This window comes from Tetrao urogallus (assembly GCF_951394365.1).
Source record: "Tetrao urogallus genome assembly, chromosome: 7".
Taxonomy (NCBI): domain Eukaryota; kingdom Metazoa; phylum Chordata; class Aves; order Galliformes; family Phasianidae; genus Tetrao; species Tetrao urogallus.
Window position 1 is genome coordinate 25654729 of NC_136820.1, and position 13378 is coordinate 25668106.

At 35.4% G+C, this 13378-nt stretch overlaps 1 protein-coding gene across 1 annotated transcript in view; it reads left to right on the forward strand.

The window, feature by feature from the left end:
• Window positions 1–13378, forward strand: part of THSD7A (thrombospondin type 1 domain containing 7A) — a gene marked incomplete at both ends in the record, with an annotated part of 184030 nt that overhangs the window by 156088 nt on the left and 14564 nt on the right. Inside the window, 5 exons of the mRNA XM_079538128.1 lie at window positions 1612–1790; window positions 5831–5964; window positions 6246–6399; window positions 7179–7320; window positions 7758–7873. Coding sequence (XP_079394254.1) covers window positions 1612–1790; window positions 5831–5964; window positions 6246–6399; window positions 7179–7320; window positions 7758–7873 — 725 coding nt within the window. The remainder of the gene's footprint in view (window positions 1–1611; window positions 1791–5830; window positions 5965–6245; window positions 6400–7178; window positions 7321–7757; window positions 7874–13378) is intronic.

The following is a 13378-nucleotide window of genomic DNA, read 5'->3' on the forward strand; positions in this document are numbered from 1 at the left end:
GATTTCCAAGACTAACACAGAGATGTGAGTTAAGGTGAAATGTAATCAATTTTACATCTACTGCTGCAGGGCAAAGTGTGTCACCACCTCCGATTTGCAGAGATATGATCTTCAAAAATACATTTTGTCTAACACAGTATACCTTTCATACAGTATCACTGAACAAATGGCCAGGGATACTTAATGAACATGTAGTGTAAGCTAATAGCATTCTAGTCATATTAAGGAAGATACATTTAATAAACAATAGTTCTGCAATGCTCACTTTCAGGACAGGCTATATATATTTAAACTATTCAAATATCTAGAAGTTCCAAGTAGAGGAGATCTAGCTAGACTAAAACCATCATCTGAATTTGGTTATAAAATATTCTGAATTTTACACAGAAACAGATGGAAATAGATATATAGAAATGAGATCTCTTAAGAGTTTTGATTTTTTTATATATTACAAGTGATTGTTATGTATTGGCTGCTTCAGAAGAGAAATTATAGCTTTATTTAGAAGTACAAGTTAAAAACAAAGCTGCTAAGATCGGCTCAGATGAAAATGGCAGTGACTGTATTTAATATAATTTTTTAAAATTGTGTCATGTGAGAAATATATATAACTATGCCATTCATTTGAGAATTGTCTTATCCATGTAAGTATTAATTTTCCAGCTGCTTATTAAATATTTGAATTCACTTTTATATGTACTAAGGGTTTTTTTTATAATTACTGTCAACTTTTGCCAACAGTAAATGTGTTTAAGATATGATACAAAAAAGGGAAGATGGTAGGTCATTAAAGTTTAGGATGTTGTAGTATAAATACTGCAAAAGCCAACTTTTTTGCTGAGGTTTTGTATCTTCTGCTGTAAATATTGGCATAAATGACACACTTCATAGAGCTGTGGCATATGTTGCTTTTAAAGGAAGTCATTTTCTCTTACTCAGTGAATTGAGGCTTCATGTTACTCCCAACAGACCATGTTCTTCCCCTTTCCAGCCTCTCAGGGCTGATGACTTATCCAAACCAAACATCTGCTTTTCCATTCAGTGCAATTATTCAGTGTGTTACTGGGGGCAGATGGTTGTTAATCGGCACATCATTAATGTGGCAGACCACTCTTTTTCTAGCTTTAGAAAGGTCACAAGGTGTTAAGTTCCCCTGTTCTGTGCTGACAAGAGATGAATTTTTTCATTCAGTTGGATATATATATATATATTTAATAACTGCAGCTTACTTTTTACAGTTATGGAAGAGGCTTTTAATTAAACCTTCTTTTGTTCAAAAATGAATTGCTTCATGGTATAAGAATGATAAAACAAGGGATGGGTTAGTCAATTACGCTATTGCTGTCAGAAATTTTGAATGCTGAAATCTGATGAATGTGAATCATAATCAGATAGTAGTGAGGATGCTCAGCTGTTACTCTATCACAGTCTCCAGTTATATGTGTCAATTTTCTGCAGAATTTAATTTAGCCCTAATTATGAAGAAATCTCTCTATTCACAGTCTTGTCAAGTCAAACTTTGGATGATCTAAATGAACCAGATGAGGGCTTCAGGGAGAAGTGGCAGAATGACATGCTGAAGAGATTTCACTTTCTTTTCCATTCACACAGGTTATATTGAGGAAGCCTGTATTATTCCATGTCCTTCAGACTGCAAGCTCAGTGAGTGGTCCAATTGGTCTCGCTGCAGTAAATCCTGTGGAAGTGGGGTAAAAGTTCGGTCAAAATGGCTCCGTGAAAAGCCCTACAATGGTGGAAGACCCTGTCCTAAGCTAGATCATGTCAATCAGGTAATTTTATTTATACTTACATTATTGATGTAGTTTTTCCATATCTTGGAAAACCCTTTTAGCTGTATTGTTGGGTTTGTTATTTTTTTTTTTAATGTAAAAAGGCTACACAAATATGGGGCAGATGCATGTAGATTGAGATTGCTTAAATTTCCTCAGCTGGCACAGAATCTGCCTTCATTGTTCAATCATCTGCAAGAGTTTAGTACATAATCTGAACTGTAGGGACAATAGAATATTTTTTAATGTACATGCTGAAGACCATGTTTCTGAAGATAATTTCTTAATAACGGGTGAAGTATTTCTCATTACAGATGCTAGAGCTACTAAGATTCTTTGCATCCTAGTCCATCCTAGATCTGAAAATAATAAAAATACTTCGAACACCCAGAATATTGTCCTTTATGGCATTTTAATCAATTAAATCCTTACCTTCCAAGTATACCTGCAATGGCACATCAGTTCAGGAGTGTGCTTCTGAAGTCAATCTCCACATTGTCCTAATAACCACAATTGATTTTCGTAGAGAAAAATCTGGCTGCCCAAACTAAATCCTGTTCAAGTGATACTAAGCCAAGAGACACGATCTTAGAGTATGCTGGTAGTGTTTGATGAGGAATGAACATTTAGTCTGTGGGAATAAGTTTAGCACTAATTCAAATCAAACCCCCGAAGTTCACAGAATCACAAAATGACCTGGGTTGGAAGGGACCTCAGGGATCATGAATCTCCAACACCCCTGCCACAAGGCCACCAACCTCCGCATCCAATCTGGCCTTGATCTTAGCCCCATCTAGGGATGGGGCATTACAGATACAGAACATGGTGAGCTTGTCTGATGGCTCACCTAATGCTAGTATGAAGTAAAGCTGTAGTATAGTGCAGTAGATTGGTAAACGGCTGTTCATGTTCTCCTGTTTACTTGAAGAGTTTTAGAAAGGAAAAAAAAAAAACCCAAACCCTTTCAATTAACTTACGATTTTCGAAGCCAATTTATATTAATACTGTTGTTGAATTTAATTTACCTTGCAAAGGCATGTTGAATGACCACATGATCTTCTCTGTAAATGTGATGTCAATCTACATTTGAATAAAATGCATGTACTTAATATTATCCTATTGACATTTTGCTACCACAAAGTGAAATGGCTTGTTGTTCTAATTTTCTGCTTTAGGGAATGTAATTAATTTTAATTTATAAAATATGTATTAAACTAATAAACTAAGTTTGTGATCTGATCTAGCAAAAGACAGACTAGAACATGTGTTGCTGAATTTGGGCCAGTCCATAAGAATCATTAGGAGGAATATTATTAGGATAAGGAAAAAATATGTTTCAATAGCAAAAAATACGTAGTCTATACAGAAATATTTTTATTTCTTTAATACTCGTACAGAATATGACAGACTCGTCTTTTCCCTGCATCTAAGTGATTTTGCTAAAGGTCTGTTGGCCTTTTATGTGCAACACTATTGCCCTCTACCGGTGTTTTGATTTGTTGCAATGTGAGGTTTTCCAAATAATCATAGATGATTCATAATATAATTACTGTTAAAAAAAATAAAATAAAATACTCCATGAGAGAATTACACATATAGTATAGTAATGTCAAAAAATTTAGAGGATATATCTTTCAGTTTAAAATACATTCATTTTCTGGACATCTCAGAAATATTCAGGGGGTGTGCCTACATTCTATTTATCAAGGAACAAGTTAGCTAGTTAATCTAAATCTATTCCAACATTCATTTGTCTGGAAAACTACTGAAGCTTCCGAATATTTATTTCATATAATTGGTACTATATGTACATATAAATATATAAAATATGCTTAGATGCATACATACATAACATAGTGGTTAGATAGGGTCTTTGGTGGCCTTAGGTACAGGGGATATGATGTACAGAGGGGTTATACTGTAGGTAGAAAGCTAAGAAATATTATTTCTGAGAAAAGCTTGCAATATGAGGTCTAGCTCATGGATGGGAAGATGGTAGGGAGCATGCAGGCAGTCTGTTAGCATGAACATAAGAGGCTCTTTTAAAGGAGGAGAAAATAATCCATCTTCCAAGACCATCATGAATAAAATAAAAAGCTGTAGGCTTAGAATGCTGCAAGCAGATTTTGGTTAAGCCTTGGGAAATTTTTCTAGTGGTAAGACTAGTAAAGTATGGAAATAAAATGCTTAAGATGTTAAGTTTTAAGAGCTGGTTACTCAACATCTATCAGGGCTAACATAAGCATGACTCTTTTGGTGGAGAATGAGCACAGTAAATGGAAGATGTCTCATTTAGCCCATTTTCTCCTATGTATTCCTGGGTCATACATGCTGAAGTGGCCCCTAAACCATGCTCCAGCTGAGTGCAGCTTACTCTGTGAAGTTAAAAGTCATAGTAATATGACATAGCAATATACAGTCAGGATTATTATAAAATTGCATCAGTGGTCTTCAGAGGATTTCAAGTGAAGAGACTAATGTGAGATTGCTAGAGGAAATAAAAGGATAAGGGCATCCCTCTTCTCCTTGCTTCCAGGTATTATTTTCTCAGTCATCCAGCAGATGGATACGCACTCCTTACACTAACCAGTTACTGTGGCCTGCAGTCATAGTTACAGAAGTGCAGGTAGGGTCAGGAGAACATCACTAAGCACATACATGAATATACAAGTTTTATGTATTTTTTCTTACATCAACCAGAGCAAGATATGTGCAGATATTTTAATGAATTAAGGCTTCACTATTTTCATTCTGGAAATCCTCAACAAAACAAATAAAGTGCCTCTTCTCAGGCACTTTATGAGAAGAGCAAATTTGAGATCACCTGATGAGACTGAATGTCTACAACTCTATGGGATGCAGAAGATGTGCATCCCAGGGTCCTGAAGGAGCTGGCTGATGTAGTTGCCAAGTTGCTATCCATCATATGTGAAAAGTTGCAGCTGTCAGGTGAAGACCCAGGTGAATGGAAAAAGGGAAACATCACTCCCATTTTTAAGAAAGGGGGAAATGAGGACCCAAGGTACTAGAGGCATGTGAGCCTCATATCTGTGCCTGAGAAAATCATGAAATAGATCTTTCTGGGAGCTATCTTAAGGTACATATGAGATGAGGAGGTGATCCACGACAGCCAGCACAGTTTCACAAAAGGCAAATCATGCCTGACCAATCTGGTGGCTTTTGACAATTGTCTGTAAGTTTGACAATGGTGTCTGTAGGTTCATAAACTAACATTTCTGTTCTTCTATCAAAACAGTGTTCCTGACATGAACGCTGTCTTATTTAAAACAAAGTCTTAGATTCTCTAGAAATTCTTGTTGTGCTGACCTAATACCCAGAATGGCACGTGAAGTTAGCTGATATAAGCTAATTTTAAAGAAAGGGACTTTAAGTGATCTGCTACATAATTATTAGTAGTTATGTTTTATAAAGTTCTATTTTATTCCAAAGAATACATCTTCAAAAATGCCTCAAAAAATAAGGAAGATCCAAGAGGAAAAGAATGATCTGTTTTGCTTTTCAGAAGTCATAGAGTATTGTTTGTAAGGAAAACGAATGCTTCTTAAGTACCTGTGTTTAACTCTAATCATTCTTTTTATCTTTTTTTTCTTTTGGGTTCATGAAAATACTTTCTTCAGGCTCAGGTAAGAGATTCTAAAGCAGTGAAATAACCTTAACATGGGCTCCCTGATAGTGCTTCAGCGCATACATTGTCTATTTGTTTTTCTCTACAATGTATCTTTAGGAAAACATATGGAAAATTTACATATAAATTATTATACAAGATGCTATTCAAAGTCTGTTTTCAAATCTGTAAAAAATACTAATGCTGGTATTCTTGTAGATATATATCAAGTATTTTATCCATATTATTATTACAGCCTTTACAGCAGCAAGTTCTATAGATGTCAAATTAATTACTTTCGTTATTTTTATCAGAAATTTCATTAACTTTTTTTTTGCTTATATCTCAGCATGATCTCTGTTGCATGTTTATCTTGACTGTGTGCAATGAAACTGACAGTCAGTGTGGATTCCAGGTATATGAGGTAGTTCCATGCCACAGTGACTGCAGCCAATACATATGGGTTACCGAGCCCTGGAGCGTCTGCAAGGTGACCAATGTGGACTTAAAAGAGAACTGTGGAGAAGGTGTTCAAACAAGGAAAGTCAGGTAAAATAATATTGTTCCTCTTTCAATCTAAAGTACCTCTTGGCACATCATTAACAAGGAACATTTACATTCTGTACATTTTTTTATATGGCTGTCATCATGTATAAATAAAGATTCTTTTTGTCTCTTTGACTTGAGTTTTCACAGATCAATATTCTGTTACTTCAATTACTTTATTTTTTGTGTGCTGACAAAATGTTAAAATGCTTTAAAAAGCATGGATTATAGTCATTGCACAAAATCCATGGCAAATGCAGTTTATGTACAGTTCTTTTTTCCAGATGCATGCTGAACACTGTGGATGGTCCTTCTGACACTGTAGAGGACTACCTGTGTGATCCTGAAGAGATGCCACTTGGTGCTAGAAAATGCACACTGCCATGTCCAGAAGACTGTGTTATGTCTGAATGGGGATCATGGTCTCGCTGTTCTTTGGTAAGCAGTGTATTCATATATGAATTATTGTGTTAAGATGCTGAACTGAGCACTAAGTACATATGTAAATATCTGTATTTACTATCATAATTTACACTTAGATGCAAATAAAGCTGTGCAGGTATTTTTCATTCAGTGAAACTGTTCCCAAAAGTTCATCTTCATAAATAAAAATATCACAAATGGACATTCTTCAGTATGGGTAGATTCTGTATGGTGAAATCATTTCTTCAGTGGTTTTTGCCTAGCTTTGATCCTCTCTGTTGCAGGAGAAGGTAGCCAGTATACTGAAAATGTCACTGTTCTGGAAAGAGCAAAGTTTTTAGTTAAACACAGAACGATAATTTTCGATCTTTTCTTGCCTTCCTGACAGGAATCTCCGAAGGAAATGCCAAAAACTTCAAACATAAAAAAAGTTTCAGGACGTATGAGTATTCAGACTCCAGTGCACTGCAATAGGGCATTTGCAAAATGAGCTTCTAAATATCCAGTTTGTGAATGAAATCATTTCAAAGCACAATACTGAGATATGAACTATTTGGGAAAATACCACGGTGTTATCCAATTGAAGGATATTTCAGCTTGCTTGGTACCAAATTTAAGCAGCAGATTAAATTCATTCTGAAGTAAAAAGGAAATAATTTCTCATAGGCAACAACACGAGCCTGTTATTTTAAATTTACATTCTGTCAAGAGGTTGTTTGAAAGGATGTTATAATGTTGCATGGAAATGTATCAGGTTGCCATAATATCAAGATGTTTCTAATTTCTCTTTCAAGCCATGCAATGGAAGCAGTGTCCGTGAAAGGTCATCAGAATCTCTGAGACAACCAATGGAAGGAAAGTCTTGCCCTGCTGCCACTGAGACAGAAGTCTGCACTTTGAACAAAAACTGCTACCACTATGACTACAATGTGACAGGTATTTGAGGTCTTATCATCTAGTGACATCATCAGACTATGGCTTAGTTCCGTTCATCTTCCAGGACAGTTTTTTCAGCTTTTCATTCTTATCCAGAGCTATGAGTCTCATACTGAGGACTGTTGCGGTCTGTTTGATTCATACAAAATATTATTGAAGACTTTGCAGCTGGGATGTAGGGTGCATGCTTTAACACCAGGAAATTTATTTAAGTTGTCATTTTGTTAATTCCTCAGAAGCTGTGCAGATCGAATTGAATATGAACAGTGCCTGCTTCCAAAAACAAGTAGCAGCTGGCTTCCCTCCATGAGCATTGCACGTGTAAAAGTTGCTATGGGGATTATTTTATGTCAACAAAATTAGAATTAAATGGGAGACGGGATCATTATGAGTTTTATCTAAAATGTCTGCAACCCTAATGAATTCCTTATTTCCAGACTGGAGCACATGTCAGCTCAGTGAGAAGGCTGTCTGTGGTAACGGAATCAAAACACGGATGCTCGATTGTGTTCGCAGTGATGGCAAATCAGTTGACCTGAAATACTGTGAGGAGGTGAGTGAGTACCTGTAAGACTCTTTCTACTAATGCTAATTAATGCTGAGCCATCTACCGTCTACAGCATATAACCCATCATTGCCAGCTGTTTCACAACACTACTCACGGATTGTTAAGTACCTCTGAAATGAACTATGCCATCAATAGTGATTTTTATACAATTCCCTTTTAAGTGCCTCCATGAAGGTATGCTAATTATTATGTCCTGAAGGAAATGACTTAGAAACAATAATTAATAAAGTAGAATAAAGGCAATAAATCTTAATCGGTATACTAATCATCATTCTAATTTGATATAATGTCTGCATGGAGCTTTGGACAGCTGCCATTATCAATCATTTACTCAATGTGTTGGAAAATATTTCTCACGTGCCATTCTGCAGCTGGGTTGAATGTTAACTTCATGTACTCAGCTGTGCAACACAAAAGGTACCCAGACTAGTGTGAAAAAATGAGCAGTATGAAGGAAATATTAATGAAATAGGAGCATATACAGAGGTCTACTCAACAGATAAGAACCCTAAAATTTTGAAAGAGCCATATTGCAAATATTCAAATTAAATTCAAATTTGACAGGACTATTTTTTTCTGGCATTTGTCCATCATTCTAAGTGTTTTCAGTCACATAGAGGTAGTAATTTGAAATAAAATGAGAAAACAATAGAGAGCAGTTTTCAGTTGAGACTGGTACCTATTTTTGTGCCAAGTTACTCCTTTACATGTAGATTTTGGGATTATAATCTAATCTAATATTTGGTTAATTTATGCCTCAGGAAAAACATCAGAGTTTAGTTACCCACCAGCAGGTTTATATGAAATTAATACAGGAATGCATTATTTTAATGTTTCAGGGCATTGAAAGAAAAGTATTGTTCCTGTGTTTTTTTTTGTAAGAGGCAGAAGTATAGATTAATTCAAACCAGAACATGATATAAAATATCCATCCACATGAATATCCCATTAGAAAAAGCATGTACTTCATTAGATGTTTAGGATAAATATATTTCTTATACCATGAAGCCCTTAAATTGTTTCTATTGTTAACCAAAGAATTTAAACCTTTAAAATAAATGGCTACTTTTTACACTGGAATCTCATTGCAGAAAACCTCTGGAGCTCTCCTGCTCCAGAAGAAATGAGAGCTTATTACTCAGGAACTATCTAGAGCAACAGAGATAACATACAGGGGTCTCAAAAACTACTTGCCCTAAATGATTGGTGAATTGGCATCAAGGAATTGGAGTTCTCGCTTTTCAACAGCTACTGTGACACAGTTTTATTTACCTTTTTGATCTGCTGTACCATGTAGAGGTACATCCTTGTGTAAAAGATCTGATCCACTCCTCAGTCACACTGAACACAGACTGTGTGTTCAATTCTGGATGTGTAAGCAGTGGTACAGCAAGGTCAAAGACTGATCCAATAAGTGTGAGGAGTAAAACCAGTTAACCTGATAAGCAAGAAGGCCAGGCTGTTTCAGTTTTACTGGATCCTTCAGTCTAAGGATGTGAAAGTGAACTCTTGTGACCTTCTGGGTCAGAAGAGGAGAGTGTTGAAGAAGTTATCAAAACATGTATAAAGGTACAATACACTTTTCACTAATCTAATCACACATGGTCCTTTAGTTTTTGTTTTGTTTTGTGGTTGTTTGCTTTTTTTTCCCTTTTTTCTTTTTCTTTTTCTTTTTTTTTTTTCTTTTTGTGGGGGAGAGAGGAATTTGTATTTTTGCATTATAAAAGCAGTACAGAAATATTGTGTCAAGTTCAAAATAAGCCGTGTGTGGTTAGAGAGGTTGATGGTAGAACACTAAGTAATTCTGTAATGATTTAGCTAATGGAATTTCCCCTGGGCTATCATAAAATTTTATATTGACTGTATGAATAAAGCAAAAGTTCTATCTAATTTATGTGCAGATCAATTTACAGAATTCTTATTATTATATGCGAGGAAGGGAGATCAGACTAGCTAAACCTATTCTCATCCCTTAAAAAATGAAGGTCTTATTTCCTTGATAATACTTGGTTCATAAAACTAATAAAAGCCTTGTATTAAAAAATCCCTTCATGTTGTCTTTTAACTATCACCCTTTTCATTTATGAGCATCAGTGTCATCAAAGACTGAATTTTCTTCCAAGTTTCCATTTTTTTGGCTATTGCTTTCATAACACATTTCATGTGATCCTGTGTTTCTTTTAGTCAATCTGATAAGAAGCTGGCCAATCATCCTGATTACTGTCAGGATAAACTAATTGGTAGAGCTTATTTCCAAGTCCTAGTTATGTTATCATAGTTCCCTTCAAACTCTCACAGTAATACTAGATTACTTGGTCTCTAACTCTAAAAATTTAAAAAACTCTAAAAAATTAGCATGTCACAAGTACTCAAATTGTCTTTTCATATTTGAAAATCAAATTACCTAAAGCAAGTTGGCTCTGGTCATTCTCAGATTTAGGGACTTAGTTTTATTCATTTACCTGCAATTAAACATCAGAAAAGACTAGAAACCAGCAATTTTGTCTGAATCAGATAGCAAATGCAAAATGTTTTGATTTTTTTTTTTTTGGCAAATAGTCTGTCTAACAGATTACATGATTAACCTCCTACAGAGGTTAATCTCTCACATGAAACATAAACAAATTTTTGATTATCACAGGATTTATGGTACATGTTGGTCTGACAATCTGCCTCCCCTGTCATATAAAGCCAAAAATAAAGGACTCCGTGCTACTATTAGGTGTAACTTAAGTACTTGCCGTTCACTCATCAGAAACCACAACTCATCCATAGCTTGTCCAGCAACCTTTTCAGATCACATTTCCAATTTTTTTCCAGTCACATTTTCTAAGATCTGTATTATGAACTCTGATTCATCAAAGTAAGGAGAGGGATGAAAAAAGAATGTGGGATTAATATCAAATTAGAACAAACAAATTGTTCCTCACATCCATTTCAGCAGCTTGTCAGTGCCTAACACATGTGGCTGGCAGATCCCTAGGAGTAGTCTGGCCTTCAACCTTCTCCTCTTCACCTTTAATGTCTCGGACTTTTGCTTCTCTAGCTGCCAAGGTCCAGCTGAGAAGGTCAGTCCTAAAATAGAACATTCACGTTCATTCAATTGCCAGAAATCAATTATGTAGATTTTGAGCCTTTGGTCAGAAGATTTGACCCAAAAAGCAGACTTCAAAGACTATTTAATGGTTTCATAAGTATCGAAGTTCCAGATGACCCAAAGTTTCAGATGTTGACGTGTGCAATAGCTGGATAATCAAGGTTACACTGTGTAACAGCAAAAAGCTGTGAGCTCATTCTTTGATGTATAATGCAGAACAGAGGTCTAAAATCTCATTTGTCTCAATATATAGTACTACAAATGCAAATTTAAGACTTGGTGAGTCTTCCAGGGTAAGACATTTTCAGTACTTGTGGTAGTTTATTTATGAAATGCATGCTAATGTTGTGCCTAATTATTGCTTTATGCTTGCATTTAAGTAGAAAATTGTGAGTTTATTTCCTTTTTAAAGCCTTAACTGCTACTTTCATGCCATTAACCTTTGCAGTTGTTAAAATTAATAGGTTTTAAAAAGCCTAGTTGGCTTTTTTAAAAGAAAAACAACACGTGGCAGGATTTGTCTACTTAAAGATATCAGAAGCCTTCTGGAATTCTAAAAGGTGTCAATGAAGATCAGGGTTCACTGATGAAGGTCAGTGAATAGGACCATCTTCTATGCTGGGAAACTGCAGATCTCTTCATATTAGCAGAATTGATTTTCCTTTGCATTTTATATCATACCTTTTATAACTCATTTTGAAGCTATGCAGGTTGCAGGGGTTTTTATTGCCATGATAATATTTATGCCACGAGTTGTATTCCATCTTGTATTACGTATTCTCATGAGTATCAGCCAGAATATCTCTTCCTTCTTGACTGGGGAATATCTGGAGCACAGGACTTCATAAGAACATAGAAATGGCTTTACAAAATCAGACCCATGCAGATCACTGTCTCTAAGCACAGACTGGCACTTCCCTGTGGGGATTGCATCACTTTTTAGTGTTTCACTGAATTCAGCCCCTAGAACTTAGTACAGAACCTGTATTTGGGAGAGCATGCGAGTCTGTTCCCACATCGCCTTTCCTCATTCTCTTACACTGTCTGCAGTTTTTGTATCAAAGATACTGGTGAAATCTTCTTGTACAGAAAGGCGTTTTTTGTTTTTTTGTTTTTTCAGAAAAACATATATTGATGTACTTTTTTTTAGAACAAATCATTGTCACTGTCTGTTTACAGTGTCAATGTCATGTCATTGTTATTGCGTGCAGTAGTATGGATGGTGTGTAATAAGATTACAAACTATGTTAAAAACAACAGCAAAAGCCTACAAAGAAACAAATGAGAGGCGTAAGCAGATGTCAAGGAAAGAATAAGTCCGAGAAACATACACGAGTTTCCATCTATTCTCTCATCCTCCACCTGTTTTTAGCTCTTGGACTGTGCTTGCCAGATGTAGTTTCTGAGTGTTTAAACCTCCAGATTCTGCCATTAATTTGTTCAGTTTCTATTGAGCTCTTAGAAACTTGCTTCATCTGCAGTCTTCTACACTGTCAAATCTATGCTCAATCTCTTCCTTTTTTTTAGTTTTGAACTCAGCTCTTAGCATCAGTTGCTAAGTAATACTAATTTCAGAATAACATTTTCTATGACAGGGGCCATCCTTGAAATGAATTAAGCTGTTAATGCCTGATAGTTAAGTTATTATTAATATATTATTATATATTTTATATAACATAATAATATACATATATATAATATAATATTATATATATTAAGATAAATATTAAGATACACTCCTATTTCAAAATACTTTAATGACACATCATAAACTGTTTTGTCCCTTACCTATTGTACAGTTGAAGACTATAGGGCCTCCAACTGCATAATGCGCTTAGAATTTAAGACAGGCCAGAGAGAAGATTTATCAACTGTAATCAGAATTAGAGAACATTTGGACAGCATCTCATTCTCTATGCTGACGTTCTCTGCCAAGTGGTTGCAGAGACTCAACATATGTGCTATTTCAGGAGAAAGAAAGAGTTGAAGAAAAACAATCATTCAAATGTTAAAAAAAGCCAGATATCCGTTCTTGGAAGGGAAGGACTGCAGAAAATCAATTATATATTAACAAAAATTGGGAGGGATGAACTGCTTAAATAGCTTGTTCACTGCTAGTTCTGAGAAGGAATCACATAGAAAAATGTGACAGTATGGAGAAATGGCTCTCGGTGGAGTCTGTAGTAATGGCACACCCAGTGTTAGCTCAGAAGCAGAAGGTAGAAACAATCAGATTGCTAGGTTTTAGTTGAGAATAGTGTTCTTTTAGTTAGGATAAACTTCTTAGCCAAATCTCTCAAATCATAAAGACCCAACAGATGAACTCAATTAGAGTTTCTTGTAGGTCCCTTTCAACTTTGAGTATTCTTTGATTTTATATTTTATTTATTCTA